At 40.8% G+C, this 14,546-nt stretch overlaps 1 protein-coding gene across 1 annotated transcript; it reads left to right on the top strand.

The window, feature by feature from the left end:
- The first annotated feature begins 4,959 nt into the window (after window positions 1-4,959).
- Window positions 4,960-6,811, top strand: tmsb4x (thymosin beta 4 X-linked). The gene is made up of 3 exons (XM_076263655.1): window positions 4,960-5,115; window positions 5,973-6,084; window positions 6,308-6,811. The coding sequence occupies exons 2-3, from the start codon at window positions 5,985-5,987 to the stop codon at window positions 6,340-6,342; spliced, it is 135 nt and encodes a 44-aa protein (XP_076119770.1). The 5' UTR covers window positions 4,960-5,115; window positions 5,973-5,984; the 3' UTR covers window positions 6,343-6,811.
- Window positions 6,812-14,546: the final 7,735 nt, after the last annotated feature.

Genomic DNA, 14,546 nt, shown 5'->3' with positions numbered 1-14,546 from the left:
TTCCCGAAAAGCAGATATAATCATAGAACAGCAGTTTGTAAACTACTATTTTATGAAGGAATTTAAATATATATATATATATATATATATATATATATTGTGAAATTGATCATTCCATCACATTTTTAAAAAAGCCAGTATCTATGATGCCTTTGTTCCATATGATACCAGTAACCCTCTAGTCTCAATAAAAAAAAAATCAATAAGTAGGTTAGTCGTCCATAAGTAGTTGTTTTGGTTATTGCAGAATTGAAATATATGGAAAAATGCTGATTTACATTACATTACAACAAGATCTATGCTCATTATTTCTGTGACAACGACAATGAAATTGGTTGGAATAATCATAATTATCTATAGCATACATTATACATACATTATACATTACACATATATGCTAAATATGCCTTAAAAGAGCAATATGTAACAATTTTGGTTTAACACATTCCAAAATTCACTAGAAATTACAACAGAATGTGAAGGAATAATCGGCATGACACTAACTCAACACTGCCTTTGTCATTTCCCTTATGAAAAGGGAAGAGTATGTGGGCGTCTCCTCTGCTTTTAGAGGCAGAAGTTTGACTGCAGCGTAACCACTCATCAGAGACTGCAGGTTTCCGTGGCCACACTAATGTTCACACCACATTCCAATCTCAACACAATCAAAGCTGCTCACCACTAAACAACTACATGTTGACTTACTGTAAAACACAAAAGGGATATCAGCACAAGGTCAGTCAAAGGCACTCACTCTGTGTATCCATATTCACTGTACCAGAGGCATGCTGAAGAGTTGCACCTGTCAGGAAGGAAAGTAGAGCAAAGCATCACCTCTCCTGAACATTGTGGGGTTTGTCATAACTTTTCAAAGCCGGTACTGGATAAGAGTCACATTTCATTAACATAATATGAAACTTTTTTAAAAAAGAAATAGGCTACCTTTGTAAAGAATGTCAGCATCAATATGATGATATTATAGAATATGATATTAATATACTAGACACTGTATTACTGTTAATGAAATTATGTTATTACCACAACATTCTGAAATGTTGCACAAGCCAAATTCCAAAAAAGTTGAGACGCTTTGTAAAATGTGAATTAAAAAAAAAAGAATGCTATGATTTACAAATCATGTCAACCCTGTATTTCATTGAGAATAGTTCAAAGACAACACGTATTTTGAAAAAGGATGTTCATTTTGAAATGAATTTGAATTGGGACAGTGGTATTTTTAGCAACGTGTTGCTCCACCTCTTCATTTAAAGGTATGCAGGTTTAGGTATTTTTGGCAAGTTTAGAGCTCCCTCTAGAGTCGCGATGTATTTATGTCACTCTGCTATTGTAAATAGAAAACTTCTCGCGACTTATCCCCCCTGTACACAATGCAAATGCTTTTGTTGTAGAGGTGAATGATTAACAACAGCCAAAAACTATCTCCAAAGAACTGACAATGTTTCAGATTCTCGCGAGTTTTGGCGGGGCGCCACTCTTGGAAGTTGCATGGCTGGTTTTCTCGGTAGGGACTCGCTACGTCTATGCTGTATAGGTGAACGATTTGCCTATTACAAGTCGTTTACCATCAAATTGGCTTCATAAAGGTGAAAATCTTGCATAGTGTGCCTTTAAAGACCCTATGCAGTTTTGGCAATTTCTTTGCTGTTTTCTCGTTTTTTGCGCGCAGGTTTCTCTGCAGAGCTCCCCCTACAGCTTCAGAGTATATATTTTACAACACTCCTCAATCGGTCAGTCTGCCATTTTCCTCTTTCCCTGTTACTCCGACACCGGTTTCCTCGCTTTCTTTTCGCTGGCTCTGCCATGACGAATGTCTATCACTAGTCCATCAGTACCTTGTTCTAGCCGGTGCCTGGCATGTATGTGTGTAGTGCAGTAAAGCAATTTGTTACATTGTGAGGCCGCAAGACTTTCTGTCTCTGAGGCCGGCGGCCCGCCAGCCCAAAGTTGCAAGGCTGGTTTTTCAGCTCACAGATGCTAGGAGGAAGCAAGACGGCCACCATTCACCCCAGAATAAGTCATATAACCATCCAATGACTCAGAAGCTGTTAAGTTAAGGTAAATTAAGCTTTAAAAACAGAACAGCATAGTTCCCCTTTAACAGCATTCTGTAAATGTTTAGGAACTGAGGAGACCAGTTGCTAGAGTTTTGAGAATGAAAGGTGGTCCTATTCCTCCTCGATATAGGATTTCAGCTGCTCAACAGTCTGGGGTCTTCTTAATCATGTTTTTCATTCCATGATGCACCCAATTTGACAGGTCTGGACTGCAGACAGGTCATCGTAGACTCTTCCTCTATAGAGAAATACAGTTTAAATATTGCCATTGTTGGCATCGTTTTCCTGAAATATTCATGGTCTTCCCAGGAAAAGACATTGTCTGGACGACAATATACAGTATGTTGCTCGAAACCTGACCTGTGTACACCATTCAGAATTGATTGTGCCTTGCCAAATAGTCCCTCTCCTCTTTAGCACAGAGGAGTCTATTATTTCAAAAAGAATGGCAAATTTTGATTGGTCTAACATTTTTCTTCTTTACCTTAGTCCATTTTAAATAAGCTTGTTTCATCATTTGCCCACACAGGTTTGCAGGGAGTGATAAATACCTCCACATTTGAGCCCTGGTTCTGGCAGTGCCTCAGGAATGCCATTCATGTGGATAACCAAGTGATGTACAACAAGGTCTATGCTCGTTACTTCTGTGACAAAGATAAAAGAAGAAAGCATTGAAAAAAAGTTATTTTCCCTTGATTCATGCTGTTAATAAAAAACATCTACACCTGTGTGAAACTCCTTTGTCAGCAATCATTCATTATCCATAAGAGATGCCATGTCTGTTCTGTGTTGCTATTTGCAAGTATGGATCTAATGCACATTTAGACAAAGTACTGCATTGCCTATTTGGTGAAGAACAGTACAAACGGTGTTTACTGTAGGTCTATTTCGATGAAAAATGACAAGTTGTAGTTCAATGAAATTTGTCTTGCCTAGGTGTTTACTGTAGGTCTTACATGTCAATGACAGTTACATCTCGGGAGGAATGAATAAATTATTTTTTATTCAGTACATTTTGTCTTTTCAAATGGAACAGACATACCAAAAATGCTCATTTTGAGAACTAGATTTAGCATTTTGTTGTCCAGTGTGTAATGATTGATTGAAATCACACAGTGATTTGACGACAACATGTGTTTGAAGTCAAGATTTGCTTTTGCTGCATGTTTTAAGTGTTTTGAGAGAGTAACAGCCTTTTGCAAGCAAAAGTGTCATTTTGGCAGGTTAACTATTTTGAGAACGAGTTGACACAAGCATAAAAACGATCGAGAAAAACTGTAATGCATAACTTCATTTGTGTACCTGGTCCTATCTGATTGTATTCGGAGTCACCTAATATGTCTTCACGCTAATTCAATTCAGGCATGCAAAGAATGGAAAGTTAACAACCAAACCACCAAGTGTGGGTCCCTGATTTGATTAGTTTAGTAAAATTATCCAGCCAACAGTCCCACTAATCCCTGAAAATTAGATATAATCATAGAACAGCAGTTTGTAAACTACTATTGTATGAAGGATTTTTTTTAAAGATATATATAGTGAAATTGATCATTTCATCACATTTTAAAAAGTCAGAACACTCTAAGTGTGTAGGACAAGCAATGTTATAATAAAATGATCACAGTGCCAGTACTGGTCTGACAAAAGTGATGTTAAATAGGTGATGGAATAATGCTATATGCTAATAATCATTGTTCCTTCAAGAGCAAGAACTAATCAACATTGATGCATCTGCATCAGAACTTTGAATAGGATTTTGGTCATTGAGAGATCTGGTAAAATCTGGGTGCATTTAGGGCAACGGCAAAACCACTTCTGTGTGTGTGTGTTCTCCAATACTTCTGATGTCATGGCATGTGTCTGTAATGGATCATCTGCTCAGGAACTTCACTGCATTCACAGACAAGTTAAGGCTTCACATATGCAAAGCAGAATTATGCAACTCTGTCCAAAATAACTGCTGACTTCTAAGGGCTTGGCCTCATCTTAGCTAAAGAGTAGAACAGCAGAAGGTTCAACTATGTGTTTGGTAGTCAAAAGTGAAATAGATATATAGTCTTTAGAAAAAAACAGTTGTCTCAAAGTCCTAAGCTGTTATTAACATGAGGTCTAAAAGCCAGTGTTCGTATGGAGGTGTGTCAGTGTCCATGTCATGGATTACTTGCACATCTGCAATGACAAAATCCAGATGTCACCTTTGGAAAGTTCTGTGTGAAAACGACAAACCACTTTCTGCCCAAAAAACCCTGACCTGTTCTCTGCAGCAAAAACCCCTGACCTGTCACTGTTTGAACATGTGTGCAGCACATCATAAACCAGCTCTTATTAGTAAATGGGTATTGTTAGCGTAATTCAATTATAACTCACAGTTTCACACTTTCTGAATGAATATATGAATGGAAAAACTGCTCTCACAGTGGAATGTTCAGTAAACCCCATGAATTGCATTCATTGCATCCAAGGACCATTATCCTACATTATTATGGTGTGTCTTCAGATTCAGTTACAAAAGTAAATTAGTAGGCTAGCCTAAAAAAGTAAAAAGTAGCCTATCATCGAACTTTCTGCAGTCTATTTCCTAATGTTTCAATCTTACTCCGCCCTCTTAGGAACAGTTCTCAGGTTGCTCCAGAGCCTCCCCGTCTGACTTTCTTAATGTACGTCCGCTGGAGCTGGTGTGCTAGGTTTTAACGTGTCCACACGGTGTCGCATAAACGCAGCTTTCCGCTTTGAAGCTTCACATAACTACGACGTCCCTCTTCAATTAGAAAAACCTTATAGGTCGAATTGCAGGTAAATAATATGTAATTACTTTATCAATCTGTAGCCGAATGCACACCTTCCTTCTGTCTACATGAATATACTGAGTAAGTACAGTACCACACAGCACCTCCACATTCCTAAGTCATTTTTAGAGGACTATGGTTGCGTCACTGGTTAATTTGCATATTACGGCGTATATATACCCTGATTGCGCTACCATGCGCATCACAGCGCCACACCATCTGGAGCCAAATTAACTGTCACCAGTCGAACTCCGGTAAGTCTTTATGTACTTTATCTCTCGTTTCTTCTGAAATGCGACTCCATTAAACGACAGCCATCTCAACTCTGGGTACAAAACTAGTCTTATGTCGAGTTTGTGTGCATAGGTTCAGCGAGACGCAACTTAAGTGTGAATGTAAATGTGATTAGGCACTTATATTAACGTGTAAGATTTACGTTAGCCTATCTCGTGATCCTATACGATTTGACTAAGTAAGTGCTTGATGTTTGAAAAATGTCTGAAAGACGAGGGCATGATCTTACCGGAGACACAGCAGTGGTCTTTGTTCATTTGCAGCCAAACATGTAGCCTAAATAATGAATCCTTTCAAGGTATTTCTGTTAGTTCATTGGTGTGATTGGATGTCGCCAATCGAATGTTTTTTCGTTTAATTCACATTGTCGCCTAATTTTGTGCTTTGCAACGTTAAAACACAATTTTGGTTCCTCCACAAGTCCTTTCGGGTGACGCGGGGAAGGGCGGTGGTTGCATACCATAGGAGAATGGAGAAGGCAAAAAGATGCTCAAAGTAGACTGAGTTTGTGATCCTATAAGCTATTGTTCGGGCTGTTTCTCTAGTCTATACTTTTTAAGAGCAGAAAACCGATTGCGTAAAGAATGAACTTTATGTAAATTGACTTGGTAGGCTCCATTCGTTATGGGCGCGGTTTTTATTCACTCGAATAACAATGTGTAAAAATTAGCAATATCCTGTCTTAATTACTTGGCATTTGCAGTCGTGCTGATGCAGGCCCTTGCCCTGTTGCGGTATATTTGGAAGTATATAGCGCCTCTTGGCCAATTGCCAGCCTCTCGAAATCCCTTCACTGTTACAATTTTATTCCCACTAGATATCTGCCATCATGTCTGATAAACCAAACCTGGAGGAGGTCACCAGCTTCGACAAGACCAAGCTGAAGAAGACCGAAACCCAGGAGAAAAACCCATTGCCATCAAAAGAAAGTAAGCGTTTGTGATCGTTGGTGCTTGCTCACCATCAGGAGGGCCATAAGGCCATGATGAAGTAAATGTAAGCGTTTGTGATTGTTGGTGCTTGCTCACCATCAGGAGGGCCATAAGGCCATGATGAAGTAAATGTGCAGGCCTAACTGTTTTGTAGGGGAGTTTTTAAATGGGTTTGGAAGTATTCTCATGTTCTAACACAGGACTAATTGTGTTTTCACAGCTATCGAACAGGAGAAGCAGGCGGAATCATCATGAACCCCTTGTTGCCACTATGCACTGTACATTCCACAAGCATTGCCTTTTTCACCACTTTTAGCTCTTTAACTTTGTATTGGAAAACCTAAGTTGCATTGTGATTGGACAAATCGCAGATGACTGTACAGCCCATATGCCTGAGCCCCTTAAACTGCAAAGAAAGAAAATGTTCAGATTGGCAGTCTGCACAGAAGAAATGCCACCGATCATGATGTTTCAATTCCCCCTTGCGTTGTGCCACCTGTGTTCCTCTGTCTGGTTCAAGTCTCTACAGGCAAAAGGGGAGGAGCAAGAGTGATTGAAAAATCCAGGATCCCACACTTGTAACAGCCGGAGTGTGGGACTGTTGGTGACTGATCAAAATGCTATCAAGTCATGCAGTGTTTGTTTTTTTTGTTTTTTGTATAAGTTTAAATCTGGGAATGCACACATTTTGTTTTGATATGCAAATAAAATAATAAACCTGGAACTTGAGTTGCCAACATTTTCCTTGATTGCTTTTAAATCTAACTTCTAAGAATGCTATACATTTTCTTTATTACTCTAATATACTCTTACTTTATTTTTTTAGCTTTTTTAATAACCTATAATAGCCACATTGACGATTACCTACAACTAGCATTCCAGCACCTGCAGGGCTGGTTAAGAGGGTGTGACGTGTGTGTTAACCTGGTGCAGGGACACATGCAGGCTTTACAGTGTTGTGGTATAAGTGGATGAACAGATAGCCACTTCAGGCCGATACTTTTGCTGGCACTCTGCTCTCGCCAACTGACCTAGAAACTATAAGCTTGTTTTTTTTTTTTTTTTTTTAGCAAACCAATAGAGTAGTCCTTCTGGTCTTCAGGCAGACATGTAAACTTATCCTGGTGTTGGGGGAGGTTAAGGCTGTGGTAGACCTACTTGCCCAAGCAGGCAAGTGTGTGTGATTCTTTCTCACAAACATATGGGTGTTTGAGGATGTTTTGGGGCAGTAACCAGGTATGCCATGCTGTTGGAGGTGCAAACAAACGCTGCATCGCTATTGAGATCACAGTAAGGAGCTGGGAAGGGTTATAAAAGTATTTTGTTGTGTTTAGTTGTATAATGAAAACAGTTTTTATAGCCACCCATGTGTGCACTTCTGGCTCCTTGGCTATCAATTTGGTAACTATAACGGGCTATTTGACATCTTTAGAACACTAAACATATTGGAGATGTTAAATTACTCCAGTCTAGATTTTTTGATGTTAATCACTCTTATGATGTATTACTATTGTCTATCCAAAATAGAGTGCCTGTTTCGAAATTAACTAATGGTCAAATCAACCAAAAATCTGATTGTTTGCACCTCCAAGCGTCTGTGACGTAAGTTTGTGAAAGAATATATAGACAATTGTGAGGGGACACTGAAGACAGTAGATGTGAATGTTGGTTTGAAAGCTACACCTTTTTAAAACAAGGGATGCAAATTAGCATGTGAACTCACTATGTTGTAAAGCAATTAAAGATTTCTTCAACATATCAGTATCATAGTCACATATCATAGTCAGGTAGTATTTATGATTTCTAGAAACTGCTTTGGTACATGTCAGGATAAGTGGATTGTTGTTAAGCTGGTTACTCTTAATGACATATTAATCCGCTCAAGAGCCACTGAGTATTTTCTGGTGTCCTTCCTGTGTGTAGTGAACTCACACATTCAGTGGAGTGAGGTCAGGACACTTTTTGGTGAAGCCAATTGACTCTTCTTACTTGTCCAGCAAAACACCTTTTTCAGTTTTTACTAAATTGTCAGACAGCACTCTTTCCCTCCAACAAACTGAAACAAAAAACATTAATATTTATCTAGAGATGCCAGCCCAGCAAGCATTCCTGAGGAAATTGTGAAATATTACATGAGCAGGTTATAATAACTCCTTTCATTTCAGACATTCCCAGAAAAAATTGCATATTAGATGCATGTTTCATATGCACTTGCCTTCATCTGCTGCTTGCCATTGGTCACATACCTCTTAAGCAGCCCCAGGGTAATGGGAATAAATGTCTGTCATGGTGGCCATACTACACCTCCATGGATAAGTCATCATGAAATCCCTGCCCCCCCCTTTCTCCCTCAAACCCCTGAGGCCTTCCTTCCTGTCAGCTGCACTCAGCCACTGGCATTGTTCAGTCACGTTACGCTGAGAGCAGGAGCCTATCCCCTATCACCCTGCTGCCTCCAGCTGTGCTATGGCTATTTCAGATGGTCAGCTGATCCAGACACAATGACACGCTCACCCACCACTGCAATTGCTTCTTCTTTTCCTCTTTGCGTCTCTGAGCACTAGTCCCATATTAGTCCCCCCCCCCTCTCTCTGGTGGATAGTAAAGACAACCATTCATGTCATCAATTTTAAATAAATGAAAAAAATAAATTATTTCAAAAAACATCACATAGATACAAGTGTTGTTGCTTTGTGTATGTCTGAGTAGCTGTGTGTAAGTGCTCTTGACTCCACTCCAGTGATGTACTGCACTGAAATGAGGGCTGACAGGTAGACTGGAGTTGTGCCTGACACTAATCCACTGAGACAAGCACTGGGTCATGTGCCTGAATGTATACTGTCTACAGGCCAGATACACCTGCAGCCGAGCCAGACATCACAGTCAGCTCTGCTAGTCAACTGGAATTAGAACTCAAAACACAGGATTCTAATTGTGGAATTTGTCACTAAGTCAGAAGTCAAGAAGCACTCAAGACTTTGTTGTGCAACACACATCTTAATGTCTATGTCCCTGCTGAATCTATGTCAAGTGGACAGATGATGAATGAGGATATTCCAGGAGAAGCACCACACCATGGCCTGGCAGGGATGACACTGATGAACTGCAGTAAATAGATGACATCACAGAGTAAACAATGACTCAGCTAGATGTGCCCCAGAATAACATTGACATCGACTGTGTCTAAGAAAGCCTTTGTCTAACAGGAGTGAGGGGCTGAGCCAAACCCATTTAAAACAATGGCATGCACAGTGACAGGCATGGTCATTGGGTGTGAACATGAGACTGAGATAACACTGCTCGTGACTTGGTCAGTTCCCATTAATCTGGGGAGCAATAGAATAATCAGAGACTCGTTACAGTGCACTGTTGGTAAAAATACTGGAATAATGGACATAATGTAGAACATTCAATCACACATTAGAATACTGGACATAATTATCAATTCCGCCTTCTCTCAGCACACACACTCATATTCAAGCATGGAGGTGAAATCTGTTTCAGGAATTAATTTGGTATCTAGTGTAGAAAAGCCGCATGGGAGAGTATGTGAAAGCTGCCATTCTCATACTACACAAAAACATGTTCAGCTATTTACTGTACAGGGACAAAGGGGTTATGTTTGACTACTACATTGTTTACTTTTTCCCCAGATGCAGCTATAACCTCCCTCCCTCTCTCTTTCTTTCTCTCTCTCTCTTTCTCTCTCTCTCTCTCTCTCTCTCTCTCTCTCTCTGTGTGTGTGCGTGTGTGTTATGTAACTGACTTGTGTGCACAGCCTTCATACCAGAGCCCCTGAACACAACAGCTGGGCTGAGGTAGCAACAATACACTTACCAGTAAAGGGCAGAGCTCAAATGGATCAGTCTGAGAGGCAGACTTTCTTTAATCCTATGTGTTCTCTGCTGCAAGTGCACACATGAACTCAAAACACCATGGTTCTCATTTTATGTATTAAAGGATCAAACATGGCAGGACTGTTGCAATCTGTTGAGTTTAATTTGATAGAGTGTGGGACAGTGACACCAACAGAATGCTAAATGGCTAATGGTCCTGGCAATTGAAATGGGAAGAAAGAAAGCATCATGCAGACAGAGGCTGAGAGAGCTTCAAAGGGCCACTTGGCCTTTCATGCCCAATGTGGGACCATTCTTTGAGTGTCTAGAGCCCACACAGCTGCAGTGCACTGCTGCCCTACATCAAAAACGACCTCTCTGTCTCTTTCTCACATACACACTTGCACAAATATTCTTCATGCAACTCTTATCTTGTATGCCTCATGCCAGGAATTGTTTACCAAGAAGCCAAATGAAATGGTCTGACCCTTTCTTTAAACCTCGGTAGAAGATGCATAGTGTATAATAGACAAAAGCTTTTGTTTTATCCTTATGTCCCAGATTTGGCTGACTTTGCCCGCCTACTTGTAACTTGTAGACAATATGAAAATTGGCTTAAATACAAGCTATTCCTCCACTGTGCTTTATGCTGCCCTTGCTAACACAACCTGACCCCAGTCATGTGTGAAAAAAACAACAGAGAAACAGCTGATTTAGCTGAATAATTACAGGTTGTGTGACTGTAAGAAACATAAAGACATAAATGTCATAAGAGGTTAATTCTGATTTCAATACTGCCACAGACAACAAGTGACACCACTATTTCGGTTGGCACTTACTGCTAATTAAAAGCCTAAAGATAGCGAACAAGCTGCCCATACAAATTCATCCAACCTTAAAAAACTTTGTAAGACTGATGATACTTATGATAACAATAGTGAATACGATGACACTAGATGGACTAAGTGAGTTCTGCCCAAACCACCTGTACTACGTATTACTTCAGCATCTTCTCTGCACAACCACGTGTGACAGTTGTAGCACAAGAGAGATTTCACCCACTGTGATAGAAGCTAAGTCAGACGTGTGCCCGTTCAGCTTGGCACAGCGTGAAGCTGGTCATTCATTCCCACAAGCAGATGCTCTCAGGAGATGTTCCTTCATGTGAGGCCCACCCACTTCAATGTTTCCCTTGTGTCTTCCCATGTACACTGTATCTGTGTTACTGCTCCTCAACAAAAGCCTAAAGCACTATTTGCCTGACTGACGCGACTTTAAAATGATTCAGATAACGTCATTTTCTCCTCTTCTCAAGCTGCCACTGACTGGTGTTTCATAATCCTTTTATTCTTTCCCTCGATTTTTGTTAAATGTTTTTGTTAAAGCTTTTCTTTGGAGCATAAAGCCATGCTTGCGTCGGCGTGGGGAGGCAGGGGCAGCCGCTGAGAGCAACGCTGAAAGCCATGCAAATGCCAGGCCCACTGAGGAGTGATTGTGATGAATTTGGCCCAGAGCGCCGAGGGGCCATCTGCCAGTGTTGTGACGGGTGCTCGTTAGACTGACTGTGGACAGCAGCTCTGGGGAGGGACACAGATGCCTTTTCAGTCCCCAGCTCAAAAGGATTGAGAAGAGTGCCTTTAGAGAGCGCTTGGCCTCTCTGCTCTTAATTTACTCAAATTAGAGTGTTACCAATAATTACAATAATGTGGACACTTGTTAAAGCATACACATTCAAAACATGCCTCTCATGAAATGTGTGACATCATGACAATGTGATATTTCAAGTGGAATCAGATTAACATAATTTGCCTCGCCCCTACAAGAGACTTCATGAGACCGGATGTGGGGTGAAAAGGCATCTATACTGGGAGCAAGAAGAGGAAGTCGCAGCAATCACTAGAATAGCAGCAGCTCACAGTGCAGTGCGTATGGTGTAATATTCACTCCCCCAGCCTGCTCACTGTTTGCATGCTTGGAGCTGCCCAGATCTCCCCTTTTCTCCCTGTTTCCATGGCAGCAGACAGGTGCTCTCCCTAGTCTAATGCATCTGAAAGCCCCTCACATACACAGACACACACAGACAAGCACACAAAGACACACACGCACAGCAACACCTCCTGTGAGGACTGGCGACTGCAGCACAGAATGGAAGCCTTTCAGACATGTTTTGCCTTTCACTATGTGCAGATTCCTTCTTGCCATAAAATGTAATTTCTTGTTTGCTGTCATTACTATGTGCCGTTCCTACACCGGGTCACATATAACACACACATCTGTTTATATGTTGTTCTAAATGTGAACCAAAAGCAGACTAAGCTTTCACAAGGTAGGCCTGTGCATACTGAGGGCAAGACTGCCTTAACCTGTATGTGCTGCTGCATGGTAGGCTTCCTGAGCCAGATCTCAGAGCTCTTGCAGAGCTGCATGAAGCGGCTGAAGGTCAGGAAATGAGTTGAGCTGATTAGGGTTCCTCTTGCTTAACTGCTTATTAGGATCCTTTGGTATTTGGACACCATCCTATTGATCCTCAAGTGAAATGAGAGATTATGCCAGTCAAGGTTCCGTTCAGTGTTGTGGCGGTGGCTTTTTTGGTTAGCTGGTAACTAATCTAAATCCAGTTATCTGTTGAAGGACACCTCCGTGCAGTTTCTAATCAATGAAATAATCGCTGAAAATGACTGTTGCTCTTGATTTACCCCAGTGGGTATGGTTTAGTATTTGTATGATAAAAATAAACACGCATGACATTGGCATGATGTTGTCAGAACAAACATAAAATAAGGACAATTTAGCTTGGCTTATGAACAAATATACGTATATAGGGCCCAAACCTTGGGCTTGAACATATTAGGTTGGTTTTCTGAGGTGCCCTACCTAGATGTGATGTGCTCTGTGTGTGTAAAGAGCACGTCACCCATTCAGCTGCAGTGTGCTGAGGCATGAGGACACTACCAGTTGTACACATTCGGTGGTCACAGATGGATGGAACAACGGTACTCTTGAATACTCTTGAATATGGCTCTGGACTCATCGAATCACAATTTATTTTTTCTCCAGGCTGGAGAGAGTCCACAGTCTCTATAGATATTGTTCCAAGAGGCCAGAGTGATGGCCCTCAGGCTGTTAGCACCCTGAACAAAGTTCACCACAGAGCAGGCAAGCCATGACTTGAGTAGGCCTGTAAGAGAATGCAGACAGGAGTCCCATTTTCACCAACCCCGAGAGCAAGCTCATGTACAGCTGCTGGACCATTTACAGCAAAATGTCAATAGAAGAATATTGATCAAATTGTACATGAATACTTTTACCACTTTTACCAAGGCTTTATCTACATAATCTATTACCTGAAGCCATGCTTTTCCTACATTTCAGACCAGCACTTGATATCCAGATCTTCTCAGATGTAAACAGACACAAAGATTGGAGAGGCGGCATGAGTTTCATCCTCTGTCTTTATTACATAATGCACAAGTCTGTTGTTGGAGGCGACACGACTCCTTAAAAACTATCTGGAGCGTGCACACATGCCATAGATAATTAGGTGTGCTTGGCACTCGGTACTCTTCCAAAGCCATGGCATTTACTCACATCCCCCGTATTGGGGCTTTGGGCTCCGAGCAGGTCCGTTAGAGGAGGTGTGTCTGGAGGGGGAGACACTGAGGGAGTCAGGTCTTGGAGCTCCCTCTTCCTGGCAGCAGCTAATCTTACGGACAGCCAAAGGCCGTAGCTGCAAATCCTGAGAGATCCAATTTGATCTGCACCAGATCATTAAAACTGGTGTTTGTGCTTATGTCTTTCTTTTTATCAGCTGTCTTACAACAAGCCTACAACAAGCAATTAATCCATTTGTAATAGAGCTACATAAACAATGGTGAGTTAGCCAACGATTTCATCTGGAATATATGACATGATGCATGTGGACAACATAATAACAACAGAAATATCAGAAACATTTTAATGTTAACCAAAAACATTTAAAATATTTGTTTATGTCAACCATAAATATCTAACAGATGTGATCTTCATTCATAACCACCATGAAATTGTTGGGACAACATTCACATCTTTAAGAATCTAGCCTTTTATGAAATTCCATCATAAAAATGCCATTACAATTTTATAGTCTAAGAAGAAAGAAGAAAGCAGTTGCAAATATTCTGTGAGTTATGATAGCCTTACACAAGTCCATTATCATGCCAAATAACTTTCTCACCACGAGTGCACTTTCACACTTTCTGTCACTTATGCACACCAGTGCCAAAATGTTCAGATAGAGAGAGAGAGAGAGAGAGAGAGAGAGAGAGAGAGAGAGAGAGAGAGAGAGAGAGAGAGAGAGAGAGAGAGAGAGAGAGATAGAGATAGAGATAGAGATAGAGATAGAGATAGAGATAGAGATAGAGATAGAGAGATAGAGAGATAGATAGATAGATAGATAGATAGATAGATCCCCAAGGGGAAATTCAAGTTCAACTGAAAAGCATTCAATAGACCTGAATCATGAAAGGGTTTGGCGGTGGTGTGCTGGGTTGTATTGAAAATGATGGGACTGAAGTAATCAAACATTGACGGCGGTGAGCACCACTCATTTTGGTGCCATAGTGTACTGTAGTCCCCTTTAAATGG

Source organism: Alosa pseudoharengus, unplaced genomic scaffold (genome assembly GCF_046254945.1).
Source record: "Alosa pseudoharengus isolate Yale_2024_CS ecotype anadromous, Long Island Sound unplaced genomic scaffold, YU_APseudo_1.1 YU_APseudo_1.1_scf_3, whole genome shotgun sequence".
NCBI classification, from domain to species: Eukaryota; Metazoa; Chordata; class Actinopteri; order Clupeiformes; family Clupeidae; genus Alosa; species Alosa pseudoharengus.
Note: the sequence above shows the minus strand (reverse complement) of the source record. Positions and strands in the feature narration are given on the sequence as shown.

Coding starts and splice junctions, on each gene's coding strand:
- tmsb4x (XM_076263655.1), top strand. CDS start 5,985: ATGTCTGATAAACCAAACCTGGAGGAGGTCACCAGCTTCGACAAGACC. Junction 6,085..6,307: donor CCCATTGCCATCAAAAGAAA/GTAAGCGTTTGT, acceptor GTGTTTTCACAG/CTATCGAACAGGAGAAGCAG.